We start from the raw sequence: 19067 nt of genomic DNA, 5'->3' as shown, positions 1-19067 counted from the left end.
CATAATGCACTAGCGCTCCGAAGGCTCATGAGCCTTGCAGGTTCCGGGGAGGAGGGCTTAGGGTGGAAGTCGGGTAGGTCTGCGCCGGGTCCAGAGGGTCCCGGCCTCTGGGAGCAGCGGTGGCCCCGGCGCGGACTACTCAGAAACGTCCTGGGCTAGGCGGAGAGAGGTCCTGGATCCCCTGGATTCCGACCTACTGCGCAGTTCTGGCGGCCTCTGAGCTGCACTGGAGGTAGAACCAGGCCCTGGACGCCTTTCGGGGCTGGGGCTCCAGTGTGACCCGTCTCTCCGCTGAGCCTTTGTTTTCTTATCTGTAAAACGGGAATAATAATATCCACTTCATAGGGAGATCCTGACGTCAGGACCTGCGAGGAAATGAGGTAGGCTGGAGTCAGGGATGGGGTCCTGGGACTTCCAGGTCGAACAGTCCCTGACCCTCAAATAGCCCCACCCCCGGCCCTGTACTGCCTGACCTTATAGAGTCAGAGCCCCGAGACAAGGCTTTGTTGTTTATTCCTGTAGCCTCTCAGCGGCCCAGGGGGAAATTCCCTTGTCGCACACCCCATTTTACAGATGACACCGAGGATGAGGGATCAGCCCGAATCTTCTTCCTGGATGTGTCCCTATCACCTAACACAGGGCGAGGTACATAGTGAGTTCTCGGTAAATGCCCGATGACTGAATGAAAGAATGCAAGAGTGGTAAATAACCTTTAGCGTTCACATCCATCATCTCTTCACAGCTTGCTGACATCAGCCTGAAATAATAGCAGCTGCTTAACCCTGATTAACTTTTCCAAAACTCACCAGATCCTATGACTCAACGGACAGTGCTTGTTTCAGATAGATTCCCTGATTCCTCCTTTGGAAATTATGATTCAGTGGAGGCTGGGCACACACATGCAAACTATAACAAACACCCTCCCCTTCTCAAGCTAAAAGGAGTTTGGGAAAGGAGTCTGAACTAGAGTTTTTTATGTATCAAGCGTTGGGCCAATGTTTCACATTGGTTCCCAGTGTTCCCAGTGTTACCTGATGTGTGGTCAGATCTATTATTCCCCATTTTACAGGTGAAAAACTGAGGATCAGGGAGATTAAGATTAAACCTCAAAAACCCTAAAAAACGTGTGCACTTAAGCACTGCACTGTAGTAGTATTTAACTATCATTTTACAGACTGCTCAGATAAACTGAGGAACTTGATAAGACTTCTCTCTTTCTGGCCCTCCAACCCATCAGCTCTGCTTAGGAAGGGCTGGTGTAAGTATAGAAGTGTTTCTTTGTCCCTTCCCTGCCCTTCAGTCACTCCACTCCTGGGAATTTATCCTAAAATACTTTTGGCTACTGGTGGGATGTGAGATTTTTTTGGGTGGCATGTGAACTAATGGTTTCTATTTTAGTGGTACTGTATTTATTTGTTTATTACTTTTCAGCAACTTTAATGAGGTATAATTGACATACAGTAAATTGCACATATTGTACAATTTGATGTTTTGACACGTCTTTTTCAGCTGTGAAACCATCCCCACAATAAAAATAATGAACATATCTGTTACTCTCCCCCCAAACATTTCCTCATGATGCTCTGTAATCCCTCCTGCCTCTCTCAGCCCCCGATTTCCCATCCCCATACCAGCCCTCAGGCAACCTCTGATATATTTTCTGTCATTGTCTATGTATGTTATTTCTATCATAATTGCATTTACTGGTTGATTTTTTAAATAATATTTTACTGTGTTTTCAGTGAAGGCTTACATAGCACTTTAGGTTCCTATTCAACAATTTCTACACAAGTTGTTCAGTGACATTGGTTACATTCTTCACTATGAACATTCTTATTATTTCCCTTCTTGTTGTTCTGTTTGGTGCTGTATTTATTTTAATGTATATTAGTTTAAAAAAAACTGGCACAGTGAATACTGAGATTAAAAACTGAATCAAAGAAAAATGTGTGGTAAATAATATGAGTGGTATATGGTAATTTTTTGGGAAGGTGATACATAAATGACTAAAGTTTGAGAAACACAGTGCTGAGAGTCCAAAGGAAGAAAATTTTTTGTGGAGCTGTTGAGTGTAGCATGTTCTATAATAGTAAATGGATCCATCAGGAATCTTGATTTACAGATAACAGAATTTCCGTTGACTGGTTTAAGCAGAAGAGGGATTTATTAAAGAGTATTAGGCAGCTTACAGATTTGTGGGGAGGGCTAGAGAAATAGCTCCCAAGCCATAGGACTGACCAATAAGAAAATTGGCTGGCGCCACTGCCACCAAACACTAAGTGCCAGGACTTAGACTTGTCTGCAACAGTTATTGCTGGCGGCATTGAAGCCACTTTTACATCATCAAAGTGACCATCCCTCTGCCCCCAAAGCCAGGCAAATTCAAAGTTTCACATGGATGTGTCTGATAGGAGAAGCCTAGATCAGATGTCAAGGTTCTTGTATCAGAGGAGGCTGTGATGTAGTCTAACTTTGATATTGAGGAGCCAGGGCCGATGGCAAGGAATTTCCCCAAATGTAGAAAGTCTCTTCAGAAGATGCCCAGCCATACCATTACTGAACATTTTTGACCAAAGATTATATAGAAGAATCCTGAACAAAAGGGGGGAAAAATGCAGAACAGCATTTCAAATTCTCATGGAATCCAGACGTTCTGCAGTCATGGAGGCTGGATGAACCCCCAGACACAACAGTGTGAGAGTAGTAGCCCTGAAATCTTTAAACCTTAAACCAAAAATACCCCCTGAAGTCTTCTTTAAACCATAGTTCAGCTTAACTAGTAAAGAATTTTGCTCTTTTAAGAACTCTAGATGGGATCAAACTGACAACAGCAATTTGAAAGAGTAGATAGGAAACTTAGGGGTAGTGAGTTTGTTAATGCAGATGAACAGCTCAGAAAAGGAGGGTGAGAGTGGTTGTACAACTTGAAGAATGTAATCAGTGTCACTGAGAAATTGTTGAATTGGTATATGTTCTGCTGTATATATTCTCAACAACAACAACAAAAAAGATGCCCAGCCCACATGAACCATGGCCTCTTTTAGCCTGAGACCAGAAGAACTAGATGGTGCCTGGCTACCACTACAGAGCATTCTGACCAGAGACAAAACAATAGAAGGTCCTGGATAGAATGGGAGAAAAATGTAGAACAAAATTCAAATTCCTAAAAAAGGCTAGACTTACTGGATCGATAGTGACTAGAGGAACCCCTGAGACTATTGCCCTAAGATACCCTTTGAACTTGAAACTGTTTCTGCAGGGCACCTTTCAGCCAAATAATACATTGGCGTATAAAATAGTATCACCCGTGAGTAATGTGCTCCCTTAAACAACTATATGAGACGAAACAGTCAACATTTACCCAAAAGAAAAGATGAGAAGGCAAGGAGGGGAGGGGAAGCTAGATCAATGGAAACAGAACAAACAGAATGGAGATAATGAGGATGCTGACACATTGTGAAAATTGTAACCTCATGGAACAATATAAAAATTGTTAGAGGGGAACCTAATTTGCTGTGTAAACTTTCACCTAAAACACAATAAAACATTATTTAAAAAAAAAAAAAAAGTCGAGCCACGCTTACAACAAATATTGTAGTCTAAGAGCAGGATAAACACAAATGTCCAGTATGTGGATATGGTGGCATGAATTGTGGCATAGCCACTAGGTGAAATATTAATGGGGCATGTTCAGTGTTGCAGAGGCAGGGGAGCCAGCCACCTGTGAAAATGCTTTTGAGCAACGTGTTATGTGAAGAAGGAAGGAGCTATTCTATGGCAGGCTACTATAGAAAAATAGCATGTGTACAACGTCCAGGGTGAAGGGGTGGGGACAAAGGAAATGGAAAACAATGTGACTTTTAGGAAGCTGTGAATTTGCTTGGAAGAGATTTTTCTTACTTTATGTGATTACAGTTAAAGGATAATTCTTTGTGGAGAATCTTCAACTCTAAAAAAGATGCTCTTGAATTCAAATGACCTTCTAGGTCCTTGCCCCCCACCCCCACCCCCAACCTCTCCAGCCATCCATTCATTCTGCTATTTGGCAAACACCTTTAGTTCCTACTTAACAGTCATTTTTCCATCTTCCTGAAGGCAGGGCCCTGATTTTGTTCAGGGTGGCCCTTTCCCCAGCTCCAGGCATAAATTCTGGTCTAATGTAATTCTGGTGGTCCAGGGGATTTGTTTGGGGTTGAGTTTGTGACTCCTTTGGGGCCAGTGATTGGTAAGAGGAGATCTGCTTGGGGCAGAAGGAGGAGGGCTTCTGGGAAAGAACTCCTCACTCTTAAGAAGGAGACGCTAGAAGAGGACCTCTTTCTGATTGTGTGTTGCTGGATCTGGATGGGCAGCGTGGAACTACTGTGGCCATCTTGCTCCCAGTTCAGTGATGAGGCCAGAACCTGGAGGAGAAAAAAGTGAAGAGGATCTTAGAAAACGGACTCCTTGTGCTATTAGATGATGGATATCTTTATTGTTTAAGCCAGACTGTGTCAGGTTGTCTGTTCTTTGCAGCCAAATCCATCCTAACAGATACTCTATCTTATAGCACTTGGTATCCTGAGAAAGAGTTCTTGGTTTTACTTGCCTGAGACTATGAGCGACTTGAGTAGGGCCAGGACTGGGTATCATTTATCTCTCTGTCCCCGGTGCCTGGCTGCAGTAGATCTCTGTAAATGTTTACAGTTGAACCATTAATGTGCCTTCCAAACTGACTGTGGTGCTCCCGATTAACATGTCCAAAACAGGTCTCTTCGTTCTCTCCCACACCCTCCTGACACATCTGAATAAATGGCACCACCATTCTCCCTTCCCCTCACCCCCCACACCTAACCCATTACCCAGTTTTCTCCCCAAAATATATCCCAAATGTGACCACTTCTCACTATCTCCACTGCCAACATGGTGGTTCAATCCAGAATCATCTCTCATCTAGGTTACCTCAAGAACTCTCCATTGAGTCTCCCAGCTTTTATTCTTATCCCCAATGCCGGTCATTCTCCACACAGCAGTCAGATCAGTCTTTTTAAAATGTGGATCACAAATGAATATTCCCTCAATGACTCCTCACTGTACTTACAATAAAATCCAAACTCCTACTTTAAATGGGTGAATTATATCTCAATAAAGCTGTTATAGAAAAATAATCAAACTCCTCCCTGTGGCCCACAAGGCCTACATGATCTGGCTCCTGCTCACCTCTCTGACTTTCCACTCACTCTCTCCCCCAGCCACACTGGCCATCCTTCTGCTCTGCAAACATCCCATGATTGTTTCTACCTCAGGATCTTTGCATATGTTCTCCCCTTTCCCTAAGAATGCTCTTCCCTGCAGCTTTCCCCATGGCTTGTTCCTTCTCATTATTCAAGCCCCACCTCAGATGTCATCTCCTCAATGTAAAGTAGCACTCAAGTCACCCTCTTATCAATTATCCTTGATTTTCCTCAGAGCACCCAAATATCCAGAATTACCTTATTAGTTTAAAAAACCCATTGCTGTCCAACCAGTTCAAACTCATAGCAACCCTATAGGACAGAGTAGAACTGCCCCTATAGGGTTTCCTGGGCTGTAATCTTTATGGAAGTAGACTGCCACATCTTTCTCCCTCGTAGCACCTGGTGGGTTCTAACCACCGCCCTTTTGGTTAGCAGCCAAGTGCTTAACCACTGCGCCACTAGGGCTCCTTTCTTATTAGTTTGCCTGGGTTTTTTTCTGTCTCACCAGCTCATGACAGTAAGAACTTATTTTTTACTCTCAGAACAGTGCCTAACCCTTAAGTCAATAATAAGTATTTGCTGAAGGAATTATTTGTTGAATCATTTCTATGGAGCATTTGTTATGGGCTTATTAAGTTTGATGTTTTCAGTGGAAAGCAAAATTTGTATTCACATTCATTTTATAAATAAAGGTGAGTAACTTTTTGGGCCTCTCCTTTATTATCTATAAAATGGGGATGGAGTGAAGAGGTTGAACTCTATGATCTTTAAGATTTTTTGTAGCTCTAACTTATGAAAGGAGGGTGGGGTCTGGTGTAGTTCAGATGAGTACTGGGCTGGCCCAGCAATTTAGGGGCAAACTGAGGACTAGGACCCAGAGCTTTGTCCTCAGTGTCACTCAGTAACCCTTATCGGAAGCTCAAGGGCATCCTTCACTCTTTTCATTCTCACCAGCCAGCCTGGCAATGCCTCCTCAGAAATCTCTGGACATTCTCCTTGGTACCAACCTACAGCACTGCCTATAGGCCTCTCCTGAACCACTGCACCAACTTCCTCCTTGCCTCCAGACCTAGCCCCTCATCCCGCAGCCATCTGCATACTGGCCCCATATGCCCTTCTGAACACAGAGCTCTGACACATTCATGTCCCTGAGACACGACTGGGGACATTCCAATTGGAAACACTTTGGAAATGTCACACTCGAGAGGTGGCCTAGTTGGCTCAGCCATACATGGCTTCCTAAAGGAGGCCATACATGGAGCCATGCATGGCTTCCTAAAGGAGGCCACACTTTGAAGCCTGAAACCAGAGAAAGGAAGATTGGCAGAGGAGGGAAATGTGTGTATGTTCAGAGGCAGAGCCTGAGTGAAGCAGGAGTACTTTAGGCTCACAATGTCCTGATTGAACAGGGTATGGTTTGGAGAGGCAGGAAGTCCAGGCCAAAGTACCAAGGCTGAATTTGACACCCCAGCAAAGAAGACAAAATAGAAGAAATCTCCTTCTCTTGGGGATAGGGGAGGGTGAAGATGATCTTTAAAAGGACTCCACGAGCAACCACTCCCCCTTCAATCAGAGACCCCTGGTTTCCTTTGAAAAGCCACCTCTGCTATTTTCTGCCCATGAAGTTTGGTTGGAGTTGAGCCCATCCCCATCCCTATCTCCAATTATGGGTCTGTGATTCAGTGTTCACCAGTCAGCATAATCCATCCCTCATGGTTATAAGTGATTGGTCTGAGGATGGTCGTTGGGTGACCCAGCCTGTTTCATTTGCTGGAACTATCAGGAAAGCCATGATCTTTTTCTGCTGGAGTTGTTAAGCTGATAGAATGTAAGCTTAGAGCTGGTGGGGGCCATCTTGTAACCTACAAGGGGACCACCTGCCTAAGAATGAGGACGGTCCAGAGGAAAGTAGAGCTAAGAGACTGAGACCAAGTTTAGTTGACATTGAGCCTCTGGTTCCAGCCATACCTGAAGTCATTCCTACCTCAGACTTTTCAGTTCTGTGAACCGATAAGCTCCCCCTTCTTTTCATGTTTACACTAGCTTAAACTGGGGTTTCTGTTACTTGTAGCTGAAAGCATTCTGAGTATTACATCCCGTTTCTGAGAAAGAAGTGTTTCACCCCTTCATATCAATACCTTGGCTTAACCTGGGACTTGGATCCCATCCCTTCCCACCTTACCGAGAACCTTGTTCCATCAATTACCCTCTCTACTGAGTCGCCCTGAGACTTCCAACATAATCAAGTCTCCCTCAGGGTATAAACTAACAAGCAAACCTTCCCCTCTCTCTAACTGTTGTTGTTGTCTGCTGTCGAGTCAATTCCAACTCATAGTGACCCTATTGGGCAGAGTAGAACAGCCCCATAGGGTTTCCTAGGCTGACAGCTTTATGGGAGCAAATAGCCAGGTCTTCTCTCCTTCAGAGCAGCTAGTGGGTTCAAACTACCAGTCTTTCTATTAGCAGCCGAGCACTTAACCATCACACCACCAGGGCTATAACCCTCCATATCTGTATCTCTCCTTCCCGTTTTCAGCCAAGCTGTGTAGGACAGCTCTCCACATTCCTCCCCCAACTCCTCACCTCCCATTCACTCCTCAATCCACTACATTCTGGCTTCTGCTACCACCACTTCCCTAAAATTACTCACCAAGGTCACCTAGCGATCTCTTAGCCATGAATTCCTTCTGTAGGAGACGATGGCAGTGCACAGCCCAGAATCCCTTGGATCCCTTTTTATCATCTGTGTGTTTGCCCATTCCCCCACACCTCCTATACTCCTACACCCCCTGGTCTTTGGTGTGTTGTTTCACTCTGGACAGTTAGAACTTCCAGGGTTTTTTTTTTTTTTTTTTTTTTTTTTGAGGAATGCCCTCAGGCTACTGGAGGCTTTGCCTTGATGGAAGCACCTGAGAAGTGACATCTCCCAGGGCTAGCTCTTAGCGAATGACTGAGGGATGTTGGAGTACGAAAGGCCCAGCTCCTTTGTTTCCAAACAGATCTGAGGCATAACTTACCTCCAGAGGTCCCCTGTGGGATCAGACTTGTCTTAGTCATCTAGTGCTGCTACAACAGAAATACCACAAGTGGATGGCTTTAACAAAGAGAAATTTATTTCCTTACAGTAAAGTAGGCTAAAAGTCCAAACAGAGTGTCAGCTCCAGGGGAAGGATTTCTCTCTCTTGGCCTTCTCATCAGTGTTCCCCCAGACTAGGAGCTTCTCAGCGCAGGGACCCCGGTCCAAAGGACGCGCTCTGCTCCTGGCACTGCTTTCTTGATGGTATGAAGTCCCCCTGTCTCACTGCTTCTGTCTTTTATATCTCAACAGATTGCCTCAGGACACAATCCAGTCTTGTAGATCAGGCCCTGCCTTACTAATACAACTGCCACTCATCCTCCCTCATTAACATCATAGAGGCAGGTTTACAACATACAGGAAAATCACACAGTACCAGGAATCATGGCCCAGACAAACTGATACACATTTTTTGGGGGACATAATTCAAACCATGACAAGACTTTACTACTCTGTGCCTGAGATCACACTTGCTTCGCTTCCTCTCCTGCTTCCCAACTCCCTTACTGGTTTTTCCTGGTAGCACTCTCTTTAATAAATCACTTGCACACAAATCCTCATTTAAGCGTGTGCTTCTGTGAAACCTGCCCCAAGATGTCATCTTAGCACTTTCTATTACTCTTTCTTTCCTACCTGTTAAAAATGTTGACTATTCCCCAGAACTAGGTCCTGGGCCTCTTCTCTCTACATATACTACCTGGACAATCTCATTCATATCCATGGCTTCCACCACTACTTATATCTCATCACTTAACTGCTTGGTGAAGCTCAGACTGTAGATCCATCTCTGCTGGACAGTTACACTTGGTTGTCCGTGGACTGTCCAGTACAGTAGCCACTAGCCACATGTGGCTATTTTCATTTAAATTTTAATTATTATAATTAAAAGTTTAGTTCCTTAGTCACACTAGCCACATTTGAAGTGCTCAACAGCCACACTTGGCTAATGGCTACCATATCGGACAGTGCTGATACAGAACATTTCAACCATCGCAGAAAGCTGTATTGGATAGCTTAAACACTTCGAAACCTAACTCATCATCAGCCTCTTGCTTTTCCGTGTTCCTCAACTGTGCCTTTCCCAAACAATCATGAGCCTACTACAGAGAAATGGGTATGTAAGGTGGGGGCAGGGTGGGGGAAGAGCCTCAGGAATAGGGTCCTTTCTGTTGACATCTTCCTCTGAACTGGAAAGAGGGATGGACACAGATGGTGATGAAGACCTTACAAAGGCCGTCTCTGAGCTGAAGTTAGTTTGGTTAGAGCAGGGGTAGAGCTGGGAGACTAACAGTGGCTAGGCCAGAACTTGCCCTTCCCAATGAGTTTTTCCAACTCCATCTCAGCAGCATCAGCTTTACATATATGAGTCAAGGCATTTACCCATCTCCATCTCTTGAATTTGCTTGTCTCTGTGTTCCAGGATGGGCACTTGATCCAAGCCAATCAGCTAAAATCAGTTCTGGAAATTTTACTGGAAATCTCAGAGAAGAGACATGCTCCTACCACTAGAGTTGCTAAGCTATCAGGACTTAAGCCTGAAGCTATGGAAAGCCATCTTACCACTAAAAGAGAAGAGTCACCTGAGAGTGAAGCCAAGTGCATGGGGAGGGCAGAGCCCAGAGGTGGTGAAAGACAGATTCCTGACATCTTTTGGCCCTGTATTCAGTCGTTCCTCAAGTTTTGATTCACTCTGGACTTTTCAATTACTTGAACCACCACCACTACCAGTTGCCCTCAAATCCATTTCCACTCACGGGGACCCCATGTGTGTTAAAGTAGAACTGTGCCCAATAAGGTTTTCAATGGCTGGTTTTTCGGAAGTAGATTGCCAGGCCTTTTTTCGAGGAACTCTGGGTGTACTCCAACCTCCTACCTTTCGGTCAGCGGCAGAGTGCTTTAAAACCCTTTGCCCCACCCAGGGATCCCTTGAGCCAACAAATTCCCTGATTGTTTAGGTCAGTTGGAGCTGGGTCAATTAGAGACCAGGCTGACAGAGGATCTCACTGTGTTCATGATTTCAATTATCCTCTATACCTTAAGGGTTCTTGATTTCTCTATCTGGCCTTGATATCTTTTCTGAGGCCCAGGCTTATATGTCCATAGGCCTTCTGATGTCTCACAAGCACGTCCAAAACTGACCTCATTATTTCGACCCCACATTTTTTTCCTGTCGACCACCCGCCTTTCCTCTGAGAAGCCAAGGTCGTAAGTTTAGGCTCCGCCTCCTCGAGGGGCCTCCCCAAGGTCACCCGCGTCTTCCCTCGCCCAGCATCTTGAGGGCGGTGTCCGCGTCTCCCTCAGTAGCCGGGCCAGGCGCTCTAGGCTGCAGCGGATTCTCCAGAAGCCCTTATCATCTCGCTGGTTGCGGGTACCCAAGGGCTACTCTAGCCTTCAACCAGGCCTCGGGACTCTATCCCTTAAAGTGGCTTCTCTATGGTTGACTTCTATTTTTTGTCCCGAATCTCCTCTGGGAAGACGCTTTGGTGGGATCCAACCCCTTCCCATGGCTGCTTCTGTGATCCCTTTTACGTTCAACTGGGAAAGTCAATGAAGTCCTACAAGACTCGCACCTCATTAGCTCTTCCAGAGTCTGTGCCGAGGAGAAGGATGGCGGAAGTGAGTATGAAGGTGCCCTTTTCTTTCCCTCTCTTCTCTATGGTCTCTTCCTTCGGTGACGGGAAAAGGGGTCCCAGCGCCTGCGCAGAACAGGGCTGGGAACTGGTCGCGGAGAGCGGGGAGGGGGTGGGAGCTGCCGCCGCTGCCGCCGCCGCCGCCGCCGAAGCTAACCGCGGGGACCGAGATGCAGGTGGGACCGGAACCGGAACCCCCCCTTCAAGTACCTTTTCTCTCTCCGCGATCTAGACCCAGCACCTGAGAGGAGCCTTGAATGGGGGACGTGGGTGGGTGGGGGCCAGGACAGGAGGTGCGCGCGACCCCGGAGGGGGTGCAGCAGACAGGGCTGGTCCCCAGAAGGCTGCGGCCTCGGGAAGGGGCGGGCGGGGGTGTCCGGGGAGTAGCGTCAAGTCGGAGTCGATTGAGCACCAGGCCCGGAGGGTCCGAGCCCGGAGCGGAGCCTGCACCCTCCGCCACCCGCTCTTTTGGGAAGTATCAGAACTGAGCGAGGAGGCAGGTGCACCCGGAGAATGTGTCTGAGTCGTGCTTGGGAGAAGAGAAACTGAGTCACCAGTTCAGGAGCCGAAGGGTCAGCGGGCCTGACGGGGGCTGGGTCTGCCCGTGGTGCAGAGGGTTGGGTGGGCCTGTGTGAGCTGAGGTGGCCTCTGGCTGGAAATTTGCCTGTGTGCTGTGTCGGCACCTCTTGGCTCTATTCCCCCGCGCTCCGTGACTCCTGCATCTCTTGGCCTCTTCTCTTGCTTTGGAGTTGTCCCTATGGTTGGGGCCTGCTGAATGTGTAGGGCCTAGGCCAAGGAGGAGGGAGAGGTGGCCGACTTGGAGCCGGGCTGTGAAGCTGTGCATCTGAGCAGGAGTCTGAGGTTTCTGAGGGCTTAGGGAGACTTTCCTGAGCTGCCCTCACCTAGTCTGGGGACTGTCATCTTCCAGTATTATGGGACAGAGGAGCACTAACAAAAGAACCATGAATTGTAAATTCTATGACTAGCACCACCACTTTCTAGTTGTAAGATCTTGGTAAACCTTTTCCTTTCTCTGATTTCCCTTTTAGAAGATTGGAACCATAATACTATTCTCTCCTACAAAAACGATGGCAGTAATATATTGTGTGCTTACTTTGTGTCAAGCACTAACATTCCATTTAATTCTCCTGACAATTCTAAGAGATAGGGATCATTAGTTCTGTTTTACAGTTAAGAAAACTGAGGGTCAGAGAAGACAAGTAATTTGTTCAAGATCACACAGCTAATCGGTGGCAGAGCTAGGATTTGATTCTAAGTCTGACTCCAGAACCCATGGCCTTAATCACCAGGCTAACCAGCCTTTAGGACACACTCCACAATAAGAGATAGGGGAGATGAAAAGTCCTAGGACCCCCAGCTCTCTGTTATGTGACCAGCCCAACCTACAGTCTCTTTTCCCCAGATGCTACTGCCTCTGGGCCCCGGACTGAAGGGGCACCAAAGAAGTAGGCCGTGGCCGTTCCGAGCCTCTTTTACACAGCGCTTGGGCTCCGGGCCCTGGCGTCAGCTTTCAAGACAGTTGCTCTTTCAGTCCTTTGTTCATCCATCCCCACTAATGAGTAACCTCCTTCCTCAGAGCTGGAGGGTGGGCTGCATGAGGCTGGATCTCTAAGCCCTGTAGGCTCAGCTTCCCTCTGGCCCCCCAGAGCTGGGGCAGTCAGGGGCTATGGTGAAGGCTAGACCAGCCAGTCCCCAGGGACAAGGACTATGCCATGGGAAAAGCAGTAGACTTGGAATCCTTAAACTTCTGAGCTTCATTTTCCCCATGTGTTATGTTGTTGTGTGCCATTGAGTCAATTCTGACTCGTAGTGACCCTATAGGACAGGCAGAACTGCTCTAGAGGGTTTCCTAGGCTGTAATCTTTATGGGAACAGATCTCCAGGTCTTTTCTACGCGGAGTGGCTGGTGGGTTTGAACTGCTGACCTTTTGGTCAGCAGCCAAGCACTTAACAATTGCACCACCAAGACTCCTTTTTTATATATTATGGGAGTTATTAAAACTTCTCACAGGGAAAGGTAATGAGAAACGTGTAATAGATACTGAAGGATCCACTTTGGAGAAGGAGGTGATCTGAAAAAGCTTCCTTTTTGGAGGAAGGTGCTTCAAGCCCTCCCTCACTTCTGGAACCAAAACCAGGGAAAGTGGGTTGAGAAGACAGCTGGATAGCTACAGGCCAGACGTTGGGGAGCTGGTTTCTTGGGACTTGTGGGGTGCGAGGATCTGGGAAAGGGAAAGGAGGCAGTTTAGTTTTTTCCTCCACTGCTCTCTGAGGTGTCTAAAGCAGAGTAGGGAGTCTCTGGCTCGGGGTGGGGCCCTGCCCCCAGTCCCACCCCCCCAGCAGTGACTCTCTATGTGCCTCTCTCTTCCTTCTGCAGCTGCTGCCGCTCAACCCGTGTCTTCCAGCCACTTCCCTCTTTGCTGCCCCTCCCCACAGGCTCCCCCTCTCTACCTCCTGGGGACCATCATGAATGGTGCCCCTTCCCAGGAGGATGGGGCTTCCCCCTCCCCTCCACCGCTGCCACCACCCCCTCCCCCAAGTTGGCGGGAGTTCTGCGAGTCTCATGCCCGGGCTGCCGCCCTGGATTTTGCCCGCCGTTTCCGCCTCTACCTGGCCTCCCACCCCCAGTATGCAGGGCCTGGGGCTGAGGCCGCCTTCTCCCGCCGTTTTGCTGAGCTCTTCCTGCAGCATTTTGAAGCTGAGGTGGCCCGTGCCTCTGGCTCCCTCTCACCACCCATCTTGGCTCCCCTGAGCCCTGGAGTGGAGATCCCACCACATGACCTGCCCCTGGACAGCTGCAGGGTGGGCGGGCCCCTGGCTGTGCTGGGCCCTTCTCTATCATCTGAGGACCTGGCCTGCCCCATCCCTTCCTCAGTCTCTTCCTCTTCTGCGGCATCTTCGAAGCCGAAGCTAAAGAAACGCTTCTCCCTCCGCTCAGTGGGCCGCTCCGTCCGAGGTTCAGTCCGTGGCATCCTACAGTGGCGGGGAACCGTTGACCCTCCCTCCCCGGCTGGGGCCCTGGAGACCTCATCGGGCCCCCCAGTCTTAGGTGGAAACAGCAACTCCAACTCCTCTGGTGGGGCTGGGACCATTGGTAGGGGACTGACTAGTGATGGCACGTCCCCTGGGGAAAGATGGACTCACCGTTTTGAGAGGCTGAGACTGAGTCGGGGAGGGGGGACCTTGAAGGATGGTGCAGGGATGGTGCAGAGGGAAGAGCTGCTGAGTTTCATGGGGGCTGAAGAAGCAGCCCCTGACCCAGCTGGAGTGGGCCGGGGAGGAGGGGCAGCCGGGCCAACCTCAGGGGGAGGAGGGCAACCTCAGTGGCAGAAGTGTCGCTTACTGCTGCGAAGCGAAGGAGAAGGAGGAGGAGGAAGCCGCCTGGAGTTCTTTGTACCACCCAAGGTGAGGCCCGGAGGGGAGTGGGTGATTGGGAGAGCAAGTGATAGAGCAGCCAGAGTGGTACCTCAGCCCTGCAGATAAGCTGGTGGTTTACCAGCCCACACACCTAGCTTTGCTTACTTTTTTTTTTTTGTAAAGCTAGCTCCTGGCTCTGGGTTAGTAGCTGTGGAGAGGACTGAGAAAGCAGTGCTTTTGTCTAACTCCCATAGAGTGTAAAAGGAAAGCTGAATCTTGGGGGTGGGGGGAGGGACAATGGTCTCTGCATACCCCAAGTCTGGATCTTGTTCTCCTAATCTAGGCATCTCGGCCCCGACTCAGCATTCCCTGCTCTACTATCACGGATGTCCGGACAACCACAGCCCTGGAGATGCCTGACCGGGAGAACACGTTCGTGGTTAAGGTAGGAGCTTTGAGCTCCCCACCCCTTGGAGCACGTGTGTTGGGGAGAAAGCTCTCAGTACGTTTAAGCAAGGGACATTAGTGGAAGGAGGTGTGTATACGTTAAGTTCCTTGAGAGTGTGTCTCTGGGGCTGCAGCTTTTCTGGGAGAGGGAAAGAGAGGGAATCGGTTCTTGTTCTCATTAGGGGTGGATTAGGGCCTCAGGACCTGGAAGTGGCCTGTGGGCCTCCTCCTTGCCCCCTGCCCTGGCTGAGGCCCTCCTCTTGTCCCCCCTCTTGACCCATAGGTGGAAGGCCCCTCAGAGTATATCCTGGAGACAACTGATGCTCTACATGTGAAGGCCTGGGTGTCTGACATCCAGGAATGCCTGAGCCCAGGGTGAGGGGCCTGACTGCAGTCACTGAGGGGACCTGGGAGTGGGATGGGGAACAGCTTTGTACCCTCTCCTAGTGACTTTCCTCCCAGCACCATTTTCCCTGTCTCTGCAGACCCTGCCCTGCTACCAGTCCCCGGCCCATGACCCTCCCTCTGGTCCCTGGAACCTCATTCCTTACAAGGGAGAACCCAGACAGCCTGGAGCTGCCCTGCCTGAATCACTCAGAGAGCCTGCCCAGCCAGGATCTGCCACTGGGACCCAGCGAGAGCAACGACCGCCTGTCACAGGGTAAGGGCAGAGTCTTAGAGAGCTGTGATTCTCAGAACCTGCCCTGCAAGAACCCCTGCTGTCAGGCCTGGACCCTTTCTCTTGACTCTGCTGTGCACTCCATTCCTGTTCCCCGCCCCACCCCAGAATGCTTGTCTTCCCTGGACATGCTAGGCACTCTCAAGCCATGGTTTGCCTTTTAGAACTGTCACCATCACCACCCCACAGGACCCCAGCAAATTCTTGTCCAATCTTCTACGCCCAGCCTTGCATCCTTTCCATGAAAGTGTCTCCTGCAGCCCCCCACTCTGGATGGAGATAATGCTTCTCTTGTCCATGCTGCCAGAACACGTTGTAAACATCTCTCTTTTGCTGTCACTCAGCATCTCTGTGCTTAGGTTGATGGTGCCTCGTTTTCTCTCGAAGGTCTCTATGTCTCTACTTTTGGCCTGACCAAACCGACATGAATCCTACCCCCACACATAGACACACAAAGGCATGGGCCTCCCTGGCCAGCACTGCTCACCTTTCCTGACTTGGCTTCCACTGTCCCTCCTGCCCCTTCGTTCTGGGCTCATCTTCACAGTGCCTGGCACACAGGCTGTGTTTAGTGAGTGAACAAACGAATTGTAGCATCTTGGAGGTAGAATGGATCTTACAAGTCATCAGATCCAACTCCCTCATTTCTCAGGTTGCTGAGACCCAGGGAGGTAAAATGGCTTTTCTGAGGCCACCTGAGCATCAGTTGACAAAGACAGGAGCCTCCTGATTCCTGACCCACTGCTCTCTTCAGCCCACCCGGATGGCCTTCTCCTGAGCACTGACTATGTAACAGCATTCACGTAGGCTCAGGCCTACTGCTTGACAAACATTCAGGAAGGCCTAGTCCAGGCCTGGCCCTGTGCTAGGCCCTGGGCAGGGTAGGGGAAGCTGGAGGTGCCTGAGATGCGCCCCTGGCCCTCCACGGGCTCACAGGCATCCCCTGTCAGAAGCAGTTCCCAGAAAGAGAGCCTGTGCTGGTGTCCTTTGAGCAGCACGACAGGAAGCGCCTTGGCAGCCCAGGAGGAAGAGAGCGAATAGGGGAGGGTGGGCTAGGCAGGGAGCACTATACAGAGGAGGTGAGAGAAATGAACATGGCTTGAAGGGAGGCAGATGATTAGAGCAGACGCCTGAGGTAGGGAGAGCCCAGGAGATTTGGGAAAATTAGGTAGGATAATTGGGTTAAAGTAGAGGGTACATAAACTGAGGTAAAGATAAAGGGGGCTAGGTTAGGGGGGATTGGTGGAAGGAGGATCTTAGATGCCTCTTTGAGTTGGTGACTGTCCTGTAAGCCAAAAAAAGGACCCCTTTTAAATGTCATAATATTAGAGAGCCCACCCCTGCCTTTGCAGCAGTAGCTGTAATTTTAGCCGTTGATTTGGAAAATATATAGGCACATCCGGATGCTAGGACCCCCTTACAATAACTGCAGCCCTGAGCAATGCACAGGGTGTCGGTGAGGAGCCGTTGGCGTCTTGGCCAGCTTACTCCCAGTGTGCACTGCGAAGGTTGGCTGGGGGAGAAATAGGCCCAGGTAGACCAGTCCTGCCGAAGTTCGTGCGTTCTCAACTTTGCCCTCCTCCATTTTTTTCCAGGGGCGTATGGGGGCCTCTCAGACCGCCCCTCGGCATCCATCTCCCCCAGTTCTGCCTCCATTGCCGCCTCCCATTTTGACTCAATGGAACTGCTCCCCCCAGAGTTGCCCCCCCGCATCCCCATCGAAGAGGGACCCCCACCAGGGACAGTTCATCCCCTCTCAGCCCCTTACCCTCCCCTGGACACTCCGGAAACGGCCACAGGTACCAGAGGTGTGAGTGTGTATCTGCCTCCAGGCCTGGTTGCCTGCCTTCTTGGATTCCTCTTCCATCTGTGGGTCCCGAGGAATCGGACCCAGGGGGAGGGAAATGACACTTAAGGGGAGGAGGCACCTCGAGGGGGGAGCAAGGTTTTTATTCTCCATGATGGGGAAGGCTTCCCTGACACCCCGCTTTCCCTCCCTCTCTCCTTCCTGAAGGGTCATTCCTGTTCCAGGGGGAGTCAGAGGGAGGTGAGGGGGACCAGCCCCTCTCAGGATATCCTTGGTTCCATGGGATGCTCTCTCGACTCAAGGCTGCCCAGTTAGTGTTAGCAGGAGGTACTGGCTCCCATGGCGTGTTCCTGGTACGACAGAGTGAGACGAGGCGGGGTGAATACGTCCTCACTTTCAATTTCCAAGGCAAGGCCAAGGTGAGTGACTCTGGGGCAAAGGCTCCACTCCATGCAGAGAGCTTGGGGGGTGGAGGGGGGACACTACTGTCTAGGAAAGGTGGGTTTTATAATTGGCTGGGCTTCAGCTCCCGCTTCACCTTGCTCGTCCTGCCCTCAGCACCTACGTTTGTCGCTGAACGAGGAGGGTCAGTGCCGGGTCCAGCACCTGTGGTTCCAGTCCATTTTCGATATGCTCGAGCATTTCCAGGTGCACCCCATCCCTCTGGAGTCTGGAGGCTCCAGTGACGTTGTCCTTGTCAGCTATGTCGTATCCTCCCAGCGGCAGCAGGGTGAGCAGAGCAGGTCTGCAGGGGAGGAGGTGCCCGTGCACCCAAGAAGTGAGGTGTGTGTGCCAGAAAGATGGGGCGGGGGGCTGTGAGGAGGAGAGGCTTTGCTAGGGGAGAGCAGGGTAGAGGAGGCTTCTGCTAGGATGTAGGAAGGCAGAGGGCTCTTCGCTGGAGCCGGGCGGGAGTTGAGAGTTGGGCTGGTGCATCCCATTCCATCGGACTCCTCGTTCCATCATCTGACTGTTTCCCAGACCCATCCTCCCAGCCTTGTCTTTGCCCTTTGTCGCAACCTTGCCTTGGGCCTGCCCTTCTTGGGGATTGCTCAGTCTGCCCCCCTACCCTCCTCCCTTGATGTCTGATGTCCCTGTCTGATCTCTCCCTTTTCCCCATCCCAACGTCCCATCTGCCCCCCCGTTGCCCCTCCCCCCAGGCCGGGAGCAGGCCGGGAGCCATGCAGGGGTGTGCGAGGGAGATCGATGCCACCCCGATGCCTCCTCCACCCTCATGCCCTTCGGAGCGAGTGACTGTGTGTAAGTGTGGTCCTCCTCTCACCGCCGCCCATGATCCATCTTCCATGGATGGGGGGTTGCTCAGGAGACGGGATATGGGGGAGATAGCACATGGCTCCTGGGGGAACGAGTGAAGGGGAGGCCACTATAAGAGCTTGCCTCCTTCCACAATCAGTCTATCTTCTTACCATTCTTATCCAGAATCGAACACCTCCCATGACCCACCCCAGCCCTCTGAACCCCCTTCATGGACAGATCCCCCATATCCTGGGGCAGAAGAGGCGTCGGGGGCGCCAGAAGGGGCGGCAGCAACAGCCACAGCAGCCAAAGAGAGGCAAGAGAAAGAGAAAGCGGGCAGTGGAGGGGTCCAGGAAGAGCTGGTCCCCATGGTTGAGCTGGTCCCCGTGGTTGAATTGGAAGAGGCCATAGGACCAGGCACGGAGGCCCAGGGAAGCGCTGGATCTGGTGGGGATGTGGGGATGACCTTGACAGTGCAGCTGCAGCAGCTACCGCTAGGGGGCGACGGAGAAGGGGGCCATCCCAGAGCCATTAATAACCAGTATTCGTTCGTGTGAGATATCCCACCCCACCCCCTCTCCAC

General features: G+C 50.2%; 1 protein-coding gene across 2 annotated transcripts; it reads left to right on the top strand.

Annotated features, from left to right (window-relative positions):
• The first annotated feature begins 11123 nt into the window (after positions 1 to 11123).
• Positions 11124 to 19041, top strand: SH2B1 (SH2B adaptor protein 1). 2 transcript variants are annotated; one of them, XM_004386607.1, is made up of 10 exons: positions 11124 to 11415; positions 13318 to 14345; positions 14641 to 14742; positions 15028 to 15119; positions 15230 to 15405; positions 17019 to 17222; positions 17438 to 17649; positions 17789 to 17960; positions 18388 to 18487; positions 18668 to 18828. In XM_004386607.1, the coding sequence occupies exons 2-10, from the start codon at positions 13407 to 13409 to the stop codon at positions 18684 to 18686; spliced, it is 2016 nt and encodes a 671-aa protein (XP_004386664.1). In that variant the 5' UTR covers positions 11124 to 11415; positions 13318 to 13406; the 3' UTR covers positions 18687 to 18828. The 2 variants fall into 2 exon arrangements, with proteins under 2 accessions (XP_004386664.1, XP_004386663.1); XM_004386606.1 differs by lacking the exons at positions 11124 to 11415; positions 18388 to 18487 and having other exon boundaries at positions 13407 to 14345; positions 18668 to 19041.
• Positions 19042 to 19067: the final 26 nt, after the last annotated feature.

Source organism: Trichechus manatus, unplaced genomic scaffold (assembly GCF_000243295.1).
Source record: "Trichechus manatus latirostris isolate Lorelei unplaced genomic scaffold, TriManLat1.0 scaffold00170, whole genome shotgun sequence".
Lineage (NCBI taxonomy): Eukaryota > Metazoa > Chordata > Mammalia > Sirenia > Trichechidae > Trichechus > Trichechus manatus.
This window is presented reverse-complemented; position numbering and strand designations above follow the sequence as displayed.